Genomic DNA, 14,542 nt, shown 5'->3' on the forward strand with positions numbered 1-14,542 from the left:
GACACTAACGCCACCTACTTCCGCTGTACTGAAAAGAAAGCGGGCAAGCCCGTTTGTCAGCGTGAATAGGGGGAATCCCCACTGTCAAACCGACGGTTCATATCGTGTTATTGAGACACGCCCGTCCCCGAAAGCCCCCCGCCCCCCATATCCCCACGACTCCACCAAACTAAGAGATCGCCAGTGATTGATATGTTGCTAAAGCAAAATTTTGCAAGACAAAAATTAAAAGAGAGATTTTATTTTATTTAAGTTTCGAAGTCAATCGGTCCTTCAATCCTTAAAAGGCTTTAAACTCATGGCCCCAACCTTTAATCCTTAAACAGATTAAAAGTCGCAACATTTTCGCTTTTAATTTTGTTCTATTTTCACCATTTCCCTTTTACGTCGGCTCTACGAAAATGATCGAGGAATCACTAGGAGAAGTTGGCTGAGATATTTCAATTCGGATATGTTAAAGAAGGATAGTCGTGGCTTTCCTCTACCTCTGGGTGCTTATTTTCCGTCGCTGTCATTTTTACTTATGCATGTATTTGGGACGGCGCGAACACACGGAAACAGCCATCCTGGGCTGGCCTTTCCACGTGCTCTGGTATATTTCTCTCAAGGCTAGCCATGCATTAGATTTACTAGGATTTCTTAATTAATATCATCCTAATACAATGTTTACTTGCTATAGCGGTAACGAGGTTGACGGTGCTCTACCATTTTTGGGCATAATCATTCAACGTACAGAGAAAGGCATTACTACCACTATTTATAGAAAACCCACACACACTGGTCTTTGCACAAAATGGAGTAGTTTTGTCCCCAGAAAATATAAAATTTATCTCGTGAGAACCCTGCTCAATCATACCTGACACATATGCAACTCACATGTCAAATTTACAAAGTAGACAAAATCAAAGTAGACACAATCAAAGACATGCTTGCCCACAATGAGTTTCCTACTAGTGTTGTTGACAAAATTATCAAACATTTTTTTTGAAATGAAACTTCAGAACAACACGAAACTTAAGTACTGTGAACCAGATAAACGCAAAATCTTTGTCAGACAACCTTATTTAAGTCCTGCTTCTATAATATTATGAAGACCAATGAAATCTCTTCTACCAGCAGTAGAATGTATCTGTTTATATACGTTACAACATGTACCATTGGCTCATATTTTAAATTTAAGAACAAAGAGGATGAGGCTCTTCGGAGCAATGCGATCTATAACGTTAATTGCGGACAATGCGCAGGGCCTGTTATGTCGGCCTCACTAAACGCCACATAAGCACGCGATTTGTTGAACAACATTCTAAACAAGAACAGCAGACAATTCGCAGTGACTGAACATTGTTACAATGAAAACCATAGTCCCAACCTTTTGTTGTATGAAATAAAAGACTTTTCTACTAATTGTTCTCTCCTGGCTTACAAAGAAGCACTCCATACAGACCGACTCTCTCCCTCTCTTAACGTACAAGGCATCTCCGTACCCTTAAAACTGTTCAACGTGTCACTATTGTTGTTCACAATTTCGTTGTAGCTAAACTATTTTGGTTTCTCTCCAGCAGCATGGTTTATAAGTATTCAGTATTACACACCTGTTGTGTATTGTCCATGTTCCTTACATGTTATTATACATACATTTGAACTGAATTCACTTGTGTATATATATGAAGGTCTGCACATGAGAACTCTTGTGTGCAGTTGCTCTGGAAAGCTCATATCAATAACACTGTGTATAGACTGGTACAACTCGTCCTGTGTTTATTGGTTTTAGTAAAACCTTTACATAGCCGAATATACTCTAGATAATATGTTTTATTTATGTCTCATTTTTCAACCTTTTGTTTAAATTTGTAATGTTGATGTACGTATATACACGCTATGACTCATTTAATTCATTATTAAAGCTGATGATGTAGTCTACTTTATTACCTGGCAAGGTAAGACAGGTTTAAAGTTTGTTGCTTTTTAAGAAGAAATTGTATGGTTAACATGGTTAAAAAACCTTGTCATGAAAGTGGTGACGGATTCAAAATAGAGGGTTTTGATCTTGCTTAATAAATTTCAAGCCAAACTATTCCTAGGATGTCTGATACTCTTTAGCATGACCAAAACAATGAAATTGTCCTTCAATTGACTGTCAGCAAAACAGGATGGTTCCTAACTAGATGATGACTCAGCAAAACAGGATGGTTCCTAAATATATGATGACTGTCAGCAATACAGGATGGTTCCTAACTAGATGATGACTGTCAGCAAAACAGGATGGTTTCTAACTAGATGATGACAGCAAAACAGGATGGTTCCTAACTAGATGGTCATTGTCAGCACAACAGGGTGGTTCCTAACTAGATGATGACTCAGTAAAACAGGATGGTTCCTAACTATATGATGACTGTCAGCATTACAGGATGGTTCCTAACTAGATGATGACTGTCAGCAAAACAGGATGGTTTCTAACTAGATGATGACTGTCAGCAATACAGGATGGTTCCTAAATATATGATGACTCAGCAATTCAGGATGGCTCCTAACTGTATGATGACAGGCAGCAATACAGGATGGTTCCTAACTGTATGATGACAGGCAGCAATAAAGGATGGCTCCTAACTATATGATGACTGTCATCAATACAGGATAGTTCCTAACTGTATGGTGACTGTCAGCAATACAAGGCTTCTGTTAACTATATGATGGCCATCAACAATACAGCATGGTTCCTAACTATATGATTTCAACTGTATGATGACTGTGAGCAATACAGGATGGCTCCTAACTGCATGATGACTGTCAGCAATACTTATTTCACTATTACTTATTTCATTATTAGTGCTGTGTTCTGTGCCGCACTCAAGAATATTTCACTGATACAGTGGCGGCCAGAATTATAGCAGGAGGAAATAGAGCACAGCCAGGGGAAACCCACCATCAACCACAGGTTGCTGCCAGACCTCCCCATGTATGGCCTAGGAAGAGGCAATACAGGATGGCTCCTAACTAGATGACTGTCAGTAATACAGGATGGCTCCTGTTAACTATATGATGATCATACAGAATGGTTCCTAACTGTATGATCACTGTCAGCAATACAGGATAGTTCCTAACTGTACGATGACTGTCAGCAATACAAGATGGTTCCTAACTGTACGATGACTGTCAGCAACACAAGATGGTTCCAATCAACTATGTGACTGTCAGCAATACAGTATGGTTTCTAAGTGTTTGATGACTGTTAGCAATACAGAATGGTTCCTAATTGTATGATGACTGTCAGCAATACAAGATGGTTCCTAACTGTATGATGACTGTCAGCAACACAAGATGGCTCCAATTAACTATATCACTGTCAGCAATACAGTATGGTTTCTAAGTGTTTGATGACTGTTAGCAATACAGAATGGTTCCTAATTGTATGATGACTGTCAGCAATACAAGATGGTTCCTAACTGTATGATGACTGTCAGCAACACAAGATGGTTCCAATCAACTATGTGACTGTCAGCAATACAGTATGGTTTCTAAGTGTTTGACAACTGTTAGCAACACAGAATGGTTCCTAATTGTATGATGACAGCCAGCAATACAGGATGGTTCCTAATTGTGTGATGAACTTCAGCAATACAGGATGGTTCCTTATTGTATGATGACAGCCAGCAATACAGGATGGTTCCTAATTGTGTGATGAACTTCAGCAATACAGGATGGTTCCTTATTGTATGATGAACTTCAGCAATACAGGATGGTTCCTTATTGTGCGATGATTGTCAGCAATACAGGATGGCTCCTAATTGTACGACGACTGTCAGCAATACAGGATGGCTCCTCATTGTGTGATGACTGTCAGCAATACAGGATGGCTCCTACAATGTACATACCTTTGTGAACTGCACACAGCATGACATTGGTTTTATATAAACCAATTCTGCAGGTAAATAAGAACACAAGCCAATGTATAACATCCCCAAATTGTCTTTATTACCAGACAACAGTATAGGTCAATATTTAAGGTAATCACCCAATTCTTTACACACAAATGTAAAAGTAAGCTGACAAACTGATCATAACACAGCTTTTTATCTGTCCAAATACATTAAACACCATAAAAGATGAACAAAGGCAATGTTGGAAAATAACAAAAGTTTACATTAATTTATTTATCTGAAGTCATTCTGACGGTTGTAAAACATCTTGCATACCTTAAGAATTCATGTCACCTGAGAATTAATCCTAGTTCTGCCCCCTTTGGAATAAATATATGCCAACACATGAAATTAGACAGCATCTGCATGAAGTCTCAGCCAAACCATGTCTAGTCTTGCTCATATATAGATTGGATTCAAGCCAGACAATGACATGCTGATCTCATCTAATCTGGTTGGGACTGTTTAGTTTGACTTTGTCTTGACATGGAGCAGAGTAAACTGTGTGTTTACTGATCGCTTGTTTGTTGTTTGAGATTTACTGTTGACTTTATCATTATTTGGGTGGTATGATGATTGCTTCTGCTCATAGCAGGCCAGTCAGAAGGCCATGATATTGTTTGTAGTACTTCACTGGGTGATTATTCTGAAAAGCACCAGACATGGCACTAAGCTTGTCACATAATACACACCAGGTCAATCACTAGTGTGTCTAAGAATATCATTATGCATAGTGCCAGTGTACCGAAACCTTGGACAAGGCTAATCAGGATCTCCATATATTTATCTTCTGGTTCAACTACATGTGTTTGCTGGGACCAAAGTCTTGTCCATAAACTCACAATATCCTGACACAGCAACGTATTCCCCAAACAGCATCAAGAACTCGCTACATACTATTTTGTACATAAATGTTGAGCAATGCCAAGGTCACTGAGGTCATGGTTATTACAGGTCTGTTCAAGGAGTAGTGAGCCAGGTTGTAGTGAGTGAATTTCTTCATAGAGAACAGCCTTAAACACCCTAAATGACCTAAAACTTCGCCCACAAAAGAGCCGTTTTAGAGGCAAATAAATGCCATAATGTTTCTGGTGCTGAAACGTACAACTTTCCAGCAGAATATCATTTAATGTTCCAAGCAAACCTCAAAACACCTCTCTGAAGTCAATTTTTTACTAGTACTGGTCCAGTAATGTACAAACATTGGGATCAAGGTAGAGGGAGCTATGTCAAAATGTTATAATTTTGTCATTTTGAGCAAAAAAAACATAAAGGCATGTGCTGCCTGTTTACTGAGTATTCCACAATAACCAAACAACTCTCCTAAAGCCACCACCAGTTCCCAGTATTACACAGTAACCAAGCCACAAAACAATGCTCACACGTCTGTATGCTGTAACTGTGACATTCTGCTTGTCACCAATGATGTGGTGACAACATAATCAAGATGTCACTCTCACTTAGTAGTTCACATACTTCTGACAACACATAACATCTCTGTAATGCTCTGAATAACTAGATATCTGTAAGCTTGGGGTTTTACGTCGTACTTAACAATTCCTAATAACTTCAAATCATATCAGCGGGTTATGCTGACCAGGTCAAGTCAGTCACTGTAATAAACGTGCTTGTACAAAACAACGTTCTCTCAGAAGGATATGTACTTTTTACCACATTTAACAATGTCAATGAAATGTACATGTCAATACACACAAATACGCCATAACATGAACCAAGTCTTCGGGCGTTTCATAAGCACAAACACAAACAAGATAAACACAACATCAGTAAATACATGTTTGAAGAAAAAAATATTTTTGACTAAAAAATAAAAATTTTAGATCATACATATTCTTTTTTGTACTGTAAATGTGTGGGACCCCACGCCGGAGACCATGCTGGACATGTGTGAACAACTTCGGAATGTTGCCTGGGTAACCTGTGTACAATGCCTACTCCTCCACAACAACGGTCATGCCATTCTCATCAATACAAGCATCATACACCACTGCGTTTTCTCCTCCCTGACAAAACAAACCAGAACAGTCCATTGAGGAGGCATCAACCAGACACAATCCTAACAATACAGATGTACAAATACTACACTACATGTATGGACAGACTAAATGCTTAATATGTCCCAACCAGTATAGCTAAGTTTCCAAAAAAGGGAAAAAAATCAATTCTTAATAGAAGGTGGGTAGTCAAAATTCAAATCTTAATAGAAGGCGGGGAACCAAAATTCAAATCTTAATAGAAGACGGGGAGCCAAAATTCAAATCTTAATAGAAGGCGGGGGGCCAAGATCAAATTTCACAACACCTATCAAAATTAAATTTATGAGCATGTATGTAAGTATGACACAAAGTATGCCATACTTGTGGCAAAACCAGAGTCCATGGTTTATACTGACAGTCTTTTCTTAAGCTCCTTAATAAGAGAAGTACTTTTCTATGGCAAGGACACATCTGTAACTTCAGCCATGAATAAATACTGTACCTCCACTGTGGCCAGAATCTCCCGAACCTTGTCTTTTGGATTGTTTGGGTTCTTCATCATAATGAAGAGAAATCCTCCGCCCCCTGCTCCAGCCAGCACCATGCCATGGGCGTACGGGCGTATAGCAGTCATCATGCGGGTGCATGCCACTGGCTCAGAGCCAACGGCCATGCGTCTCTTCAGGGCCCAGTATTTGTCCAGCAGATTGCCCACTTTCTCAATATCACCTGGTAATGAAGAGAAATATGTAACTCCAGGTCTGGGAATATAATACTACAAAATAGTGTAAAATCTCACCCTTACAGATCCGTAATAAATACATATCTAAGACTACATGTACCTCATGGCACTTTAGCACAAAGCTAGGTAGCTTACGGTTTCTTAGAAAAAATTCTGGGAGTAGATCTTAAAATCAATCTATAGACTAAAGATTCACACAGCAACATATTGGACAAGGCCTATGGGCTGTTCCGAGAAAACTGCCTATGATGGCAAACCTGGACAGCTTGTCTTGCATGGGAATAGTTTACTTAATGTATCACATTCTCCGAGAATAAATGGACCATGGCCGAGCTAAAAGTGTAAGGCTCTAAATCTTACGAACACATGTGGGGCCGGTTCAAATTTCAATTTGGACAGGAAATGTGTTCATCCCTCTACTCAAACAGTGGGCCTTTCTGATAAATGATCAATTACGCTTGTTTGGTTGTCTGCGCTGTTTAACTTTCATTGAAGACTACTTGTGTTCCATGAATATGTGGCGCCTATCTGTCACATGTGGGACAGTTGCTCAGTAACTAGACAAAAGTTGGTTGTTTACCCCAGGCACTCTGGTTCACCTTTATCCATAAAGCTGACTGCCATGCTGAGAGTGAAAAATTCAGTGAAAGTGAAAGTGAAACTATGGCATAAGACTATTCTCCAGGAGTACTAAACTTCATTCAGCACACTAGCACACTGATGATGTACGTACGTGTGTGTGTGTGTGTGTGTGTTAGCTTACCGTCTTCTAAAGTCTTAGCAAACTCCCAAGCCACATGGACCAACACAGTGTGTTAGCTTACTGTCTTTTAAAGTCTTGACAGACTCCCAAGCCACATGGACTAGCACACTGATGATGTGTGTGCATGTGTTAGCTTACTGTCTTTTGAAGTCTTGACAGACTCCCAAGCCACATGGGCTAGCACACTGATGATATACTTGCATGTGTGGGCGTGTGTGTTAGCTCACCGTCTTCTAAAGCCTTGGCAGACTCCCAAGCCACATGGACTAGCCCATCCTCTGTTTCCACAATCTCTGGAGTACGAGAATACCAATTTCTCACCACATCCTGTGACAAAATATTGGTAAATACTATAATAGTATGATGAGACTTGAAATGGCACTTAGTTAGTCTGGGGAAAGAAACACTCTATTGAAAATTAGCATTGGTCATCAGCAATGAAGCAAGAATATTAAACTACACTAATATAAGGAAAGGTAAAAAGTATGTGAGAATTTAAGGAAAATTTGTGGGAATTTAAGGAAAATTGTGTCAAATTATAAATGGTCTCCATGATTAATACTGTTGCTTCACAAGCCTGGGCTAATGATTCCCCTATATGGCCGACAAGCCACTCTTTTACTTGGGTTACGATTGATTTATTTACACAAATTTACTCTCGATGAGACAACCCGCAAGATCTTACAATGATCAAGTCCAGAAAAGATTGCATGCTGACGGAAAAGTGCGTATTCTTACCTGCAGCAGGTTACGGGCCAGCCTTGGTCTCCCAGTAAACACTAACACCATCCGCTCGTTCAAGGCTTTGATGGTGGCAGGTGAGACTTTGATGATTTTCGTCTTGATCTTGACAGGTAACTTGCCCTCCGAGATACCAATCTTCACACCTGGGACAAGACCTCCTATCTGATCCTGCCAGCCACCCCCTGTGGTCAGCATCTGCTCCAGGTGCAAGACCTACATAGGGTCAGAAGTACAGGTGACTTATTCACAAAAACAAGCTTGTAAGACGTACAGGTGTGACACATCCATGTACCGAGGTAAATGTACAGGTGTGACACATCCACAGGCAAATGTACAGGTGTGACACATCCATGTACACAGGTAAGTGTACAGGTGTGACACATCCACAGGTACATGTGCAGGTATGACATGTCCACAGGTAAATTTACAGGTGTGACACATCTGTGTACACAGGTAACTGTACAGGTGTGACACATCCACAGGTAAATGTACAGATGCGACACATCTGTGTACACAAGTCAGACATGGATGAGAAAATATGGACAAACATACACAAGTAAATTTACAAATGTGACACATCCATTATGTCATGTGGAGGACAAAAACTGAACGAACATGTACAGGTAAATGTACAAGCGTGAAATATCCACAGGTAAATCTATAGGTGTGACACATCCACAGGTAAATGTACACGTGTGACACATCCACAGGAAAATGTACAATGGTGACATATCCATGTACACATATAAATGTATGTATGTATGTATGTATGTATGCTTGGGGTTTTAGGTCATAAAGTCAAACCTGTATTTACAGGCACCTATATTTAGTGTCTAACTATCTTAAATGGCCACTCTCTGCCGTGACTGAATGATTTTCCATGTTAAACGACCTGTAATATACGAACACCTGTCCAACATGGCCAGCAGCCACTACATAATGTAACAAAGTCCAAAATCAACCTGCCCTACACAGCCGAAATTTTCAAAAGTAATGAGCAATCATCTGAAAATTTAAAAATGGCAGCCACAAACTTTTACAGCTTTGACAGCCTTCGAAAATTTGATATGTTGTAACCTGCCAATTTTGTCTTGACCAGTGAAGTTTGTGGTTTACTGATCAATGGCAGTAAAACCTATTCGTTTTAGTGTCCAACTGGTTAATGTCTGGACACCAGTGGGATTAGCCCCATGTAGAGGTCGTCTGAGGTGTGAAAGCCATAATGTCACAGAGGGACAACCTGGATATAATCTGACCTCTGTGGATGCAGCCATCAATGGTTTGTTTGACAAAGCATCTGGTTAAGCTTGCCTGGCCATTATCTTTGTAGCCACTTGGCATTGTGTCTTCTTTTTGGTTTACCAAAATATGACCTCTCACAAACACATGTTGAACCTAGCTCCCTTATCTGTATATATGTATGTTGTTGTTGTTGTAATGGTAAGCCGGATTGAATGCATTTTCATATGGCTCATCGGTCTAGCTGCGATTCACAGACCAAAACTTTACTGGGATATCCATTATCCACGTTGCCCCAACTGGAGAAAGACTTTCTATGCCATGAAAATGTTTGGGGGAAAAGTGCTTCACTCACACCTGCACTGGTTAATACTTAGGCTGTGAGGGCTTGTTTATTTACACTCTGTTTGAACACCATTCGGTCTTTAGGCACAGCTTAAATTATTTTGAAAACGGGTCTCCTGTATCAGTATCCATGCACACAGAAATACATGTTATATCCGGCACTGAAATGTAGAAGTGAGAGAAGTACTTACAGCATGGTTCAGCCCATCTATGTCCGTCGTTTGACCCGATGCTCTCAGCAATGCACACATGATTGCCCCAGCTAATATACTACTGGTTCCCAGTCCTGTTCAAACAAAAAGACACAATCATATCTCAGGCGTATAACACAACCTGACAACCTTCAGGCGTGTGCCCTGTGGAAAAGGCTCTGCTAATGGTCAGGTATGACCATTCCACACATCTCAGGCGTATAACACAACCTGACAACCTTCAGGTGCGTGTCCTGTGGAAAAGGTTCTGCTAATGGTCAGTTATGACCATTCCACACATCTCAGGCATATAACACAACCCGACAACCATCAGGTGTGTGTCCTGTGGAAAAGGTTCCGCTAATGGTCAGGTATGACCATTCCACACATCTCAGATGTATAATACAACCTGACAACCTTCAGGTGTGTGTCCTGTGGAAAAGGTTCCACTAATGGTCAGGTATGACCATTCCACACATCTCAGATGTATAACACAACCGGACAACCTACAGGTGTGTGTCCTGGGGAAAGGTTTCGCTAATGGTCAGGTATGACCATTCCACACATCTCAGATGTATAATACAACCTGACAACCTTCAGGTGTGTGTCCTGTGGAAAAGGTTCCGCTAATGGTCAGGTATGACCATTCCACACATCTCAGATGTATAATACAACCTGACAACCTTCAGGTGTGTGTCCTGTGGAAAAGGTTCCGCTAATGGTCAGGTATGACCATTCCACACATCTCAGATGTATAATACAACCTGACAACTTTCAGGTGTGTGTCCTGTGGAAAAGGTTCTGCTAATGGTCAGGTATGACCATTCCACACATCTCAGATGTATAACACAACCTGACAACTTTCAGGCATGTGTCCTGTGGAAAAGGTTCCGCTAATGGTCAGGTATGACCATTCCACACATCTCAGATGTATAATACAACCTGACAACTTTCAGGTGTGTGTCCTGTGGAAAAGGTTCTGCTAATGGTCAGGTATGACCATTCCACATATCTCAGGTGTATAACACAACCTGACAACTTTCAGGCATGTGTCCTGTGGAAAAGGTTCTGCTAATGGTCAGGTATGACCATTCCACATATCTCAGGTGTATAACACAACCTGACAACTTTCAGGCATGTGTCCTGTGGAAAAGGCTCTGCTAATGGTCAGGTATGACCATTCCACACATCTCAGGCGTATAACACAACCCGACAACCTTCAGGTGTGTGTCCTGTGGAAAAGGTTCCACTAATGGTCAGGTATGACCATTCCACACATCTCAGATGTATAATACAACCTGACAACTTTCAGGCATGTGTCCTGTGGAAAAGGTTCTGCTAATGGTAAGGTATGACCATTCCACACATCTCAGGTGTATGTGACAACTTTCAGGCATGTGTCCTGTGGAAAAGGCTCTGCTAATGGTCAGGTATGACCATTCCACATATCTCAGGTGTATAACACAACCTGACAACTTTCAGGCATGTGTCTGTGGAAAAGGCTCTGCTAATGGTCAGGTATGACCATTCCACATATCTCAGGTGTATAACAAAATCACTTCCAGACAAGACATATTTGAATTTTTCAAACTAAACCATAGATAACAAGATTTACCACCTTCCCTTGGCCAAAGCCTTTGTTGTAGATTTGGGTTAAACCAGAAAGGTTTTACTACTTGGTGAGCTTACCTGAGCCGCGGGGCAGGTGTGACCAGGATTCCAGCTCAAACCCCCCATCATACTTTTTCCTGAGCTGCTCATCCAGGGAGTAAGGGCATGGGTACTGTATAATGTTTGCACAGATGAAGGCGGCTTTCAACAAGGCACCTATATACACACATTTGGGAAAAGGCAAACAATCATTACCAGAGTCTGAGGTTTTCAACATTACTAGGTAATACCATTTTTATACCGTTATTTGTAGGTAAAGGTATTAAAAAAAGTACTGAATATCCACCATTTCATTTTTTTCAGTCTTTCCTTACTATGTTTTTCAATCACATAAATATAGTATATGTAGGAAAAACTGCTGCGAGTCCACATTTTCCCCAAATTAAGTGATTCTGAGGGTGTGACTCTGAGGGTGTGATTCTGAGGGTGTGACTCTGAGGGTGTGACTCTGGGGGTGTGACTCTGAGGGTCTTTTTCCCATACCCTTTTCTGACAAGGACATCCTGAATGGTTGCTAAACAAAACTTTAAATTGGTGTGGCTCCACTATGCTTACATTCCTTGTAATTGCATTTTCATACACTCTAACATGTTGTATTATTTTTATTTATTTTTTTTTTGATTGGTGTTTTACGCCGTACTCAAGAATATTTCACTTATACGACAGCGGCCAGCATTATGGTGGGTGGAAACCGGGCACAGCCCGGGGGAAACCCACGACCATCCGCAGGTTGCTGGCAGACCTTCCCACTTACGGCTGGAGAGAAAGCCAGCATGAGCTGGACTTGAACTCACAGTGACCGCATTGGTGAGAGGCTCCTGGGTCATTACGCTGCGCTAGCGCGCTAACCGACTGAGCCACGGAGGCCCCCATGTTGTATTAAGATCAACTGTTAATCACTCAGTCTTCTGTGTGATGTACTGTAGGCCTAGAATGTTTTTATTATTTTGATTTATGTTTTAATTTCCAAAAATAAAAAATGCCCTTAAAAGGCATAGAAATGATGGCTGAATGATTAGAGCTATGAGTACAGTTTTGTAAAACAGAGACAATTTTAAGATCAACTACCATAGGGGTTAAAAATTATTTTTAAAGTTAGTGTATGTATTTCATTGCGCGATTCATGGATGAATACATGTATGTTTAAAATCATGTGAAAGTATCATGGGATACGGGGCTATGAATATTAGCACAGCTTGGAAAATACGGTCAGACTTTCGGCATACCCTGAGCATGTGGCTGGTTGTAATCCTTCAGGTCTGAGAGATGACGAACTGTGACAGTGGTGAAATCTGAACCTTCACCACGGATCACCAAAATCAAGACTGGCCTGTAATTATACATGTATTACTATATGATATATTCATGCACTCATTTGCTCACAGTCCAATGCCATATATAAGACTTATTTTAACTTAAAAGAGGCTTTCAGGGTGGAGGAGAAACTGGACCACCAGGAGTAAACCACCGTACACGGACAGGTACATTATAGACTTGTCGACCCTAAAGATGTCATACTGATCAGGGGCTCAATAACTACAGAGACACACTTTGTCCAAATCCTGCAACTATACACACACAACTGATTAACCTGAAATAAACCACCGTCCTTTGGGAAATTACTGATTAACATTCTCCTGTGTGATGAGAATAATGCCATATAGCTGCAAGACAAGTGGCCTTCAGCAAACATTTGACTCTGTCAAAGGTCACTATTTAAAATACTTCACAAACAATGGGAGCTAGGCAATCCAACTATCAAAACAGACTTCAATATATGGGCCGCCATCATTAGTCTCTTAGAGTAAATCATGTATAGTTGTGCTGAGGCCCAGCATCAGAGTCAAAAACTATCAGCAATATCCAGGCCAACACACATTATGAATCTAGGTGCTGAAACAGACATTCGCACACCGGCAGTCATCATTAGGGTAAAATAGGTATACAGTGTAGTCCATAAGAGGCAAGGACACAAATGACATGTCTTAATCATTACAAAACAAGTATCTCAGCTACTCCCATCCACTTCTTTGATATCACACAGAGGATTAAGGCCAATTAACTGGGCCGAATTTATAATCTCATTAATATCAACAGTTTTGCTGGACTAATAAAAAATGATTTGTGGGTGACAAAGAAGGCAGTATGTATGTACTCAGCAATATGTACACATATGTATAGCCTACAAACAACATTTTATACACTGTTATGTCAGACTTTAACCATAACTTCACAATTTTCTCTACCATAAGACTTTCACTCACTCTGGAATCCTTCTTACTTTGGCCCCAATTGGTCTCTGAAACATGACATCAATAATCAATAATCAATCAGTCTGCACTTTTGATTTAGTACCACCTGCTTCAGTTAAAATGAGAAATGAATCTTCATTTATTATTGAAACATCACAACAACAAATAAGAGACGAGTAGAAATTTTACGATCAACACCAAAGGTAGGGAGAGGAGCAAAGAACGTTGGTTACCACAAACAGCTTGACATAAATTATTAGAAACCTATTAGGAAAGTGACTGTAAAGAAGTACATTTTGATGATTTCAATATTTTCACTTAAATCCAGTCATCAAGTCTCCAGATGTATTCAGTCACAATATTAGTGACAGGTACAAGCAAGAGGTGTTCCTGCAAAATTTGCAGTATTACTAAAAGAGTGAGTGAGTGAGTGAGTGCTTGGGGTTTAACGTCGTACTCAACAATTTTTCAGTCATATGACGACGAAGGAATCATTAGGGTGCATGTACGTATAATGTGCCTCCTTGTTGCAGGACGGATTTCCACCGCTCTTTTATTTAGTGCTGCTTCACTGAGACGACTTACCGAAGGCAAGTAAGCCGCCCCGCCCGAGCCATTATACTGATACGGGTCAACCAGTCGTTGCACTATCCCCTTCATGCTGAACGCCAAGCGAGGAAG

The 14,542-nt window shown here is 40.5% G+C and overlaps 1 protein-coding gene across 1 annotated transcript in view; it reads right to left on the bottom strand.

Annotated features, from left to right (window-relative positions):
- Positions 1 to 4,909: 4,909 nt before the first annotated feature.
- The window catches only part of LOC135474824 (L-fucose kinase-like), a 45,473-nt gene continuing 35,840 nt past the window's right edge, over positions 4,910 to 14,542 (bottom strand). The window contains exons 21-28 of the mRNA XM_064754433.1: positions 13,874 to 13,908; positions 12,836 to 12,939; positions 11,628 to 11,765; positions 9,939 to 10,033; positions 8,158 to 8,376; positions 7,647 to 7,746; positions 6,417 to 6,643; positions 4,910 to 5,941 (exon numbers count right to left, since the gene is read on the bottom strand). Of these exons, the coding sequence (XP_064610503.1) occupies positions 5,870 to 5,941; positions 6,417 to 6,643; positions 7,647 to 7,746; positions 8,158 to 8,376; positions 9,939 to 10,033; positions 11,628 to 11,765; positions 12,836 to 12,939; positions 13,874 to 13,908 (990 nt within the window). The 3' untranslated portion in view covers positions 4,910 to 5,869. The remainder of the gene's footprint in view (positions 5,942 to 6,416; positions 6,644 to 7,646; positions 7,747 to 8,157; positions 8,377 to 9,938; positions 10,034 to 11,627; positions 11,766 to 12,835; positions 12,940 to 13,873; positions 13,909 to 14,542) is intronic.

The sequence above is a fragment of the Liolophura sinensis genome, chromosome 9, assembly GCF_032854445.1.
Source record: "Liolophura sinensis isolate JHLJ2023 chromosome 9, CUHK_Ljap_v2, whole genome shotgun sequence".
NCBI lineage: Eukaryota > Metazoa > Mollusca > Polyplacophora > Chitonida > Chitonidae > Liolophura > Liolophura sinensis.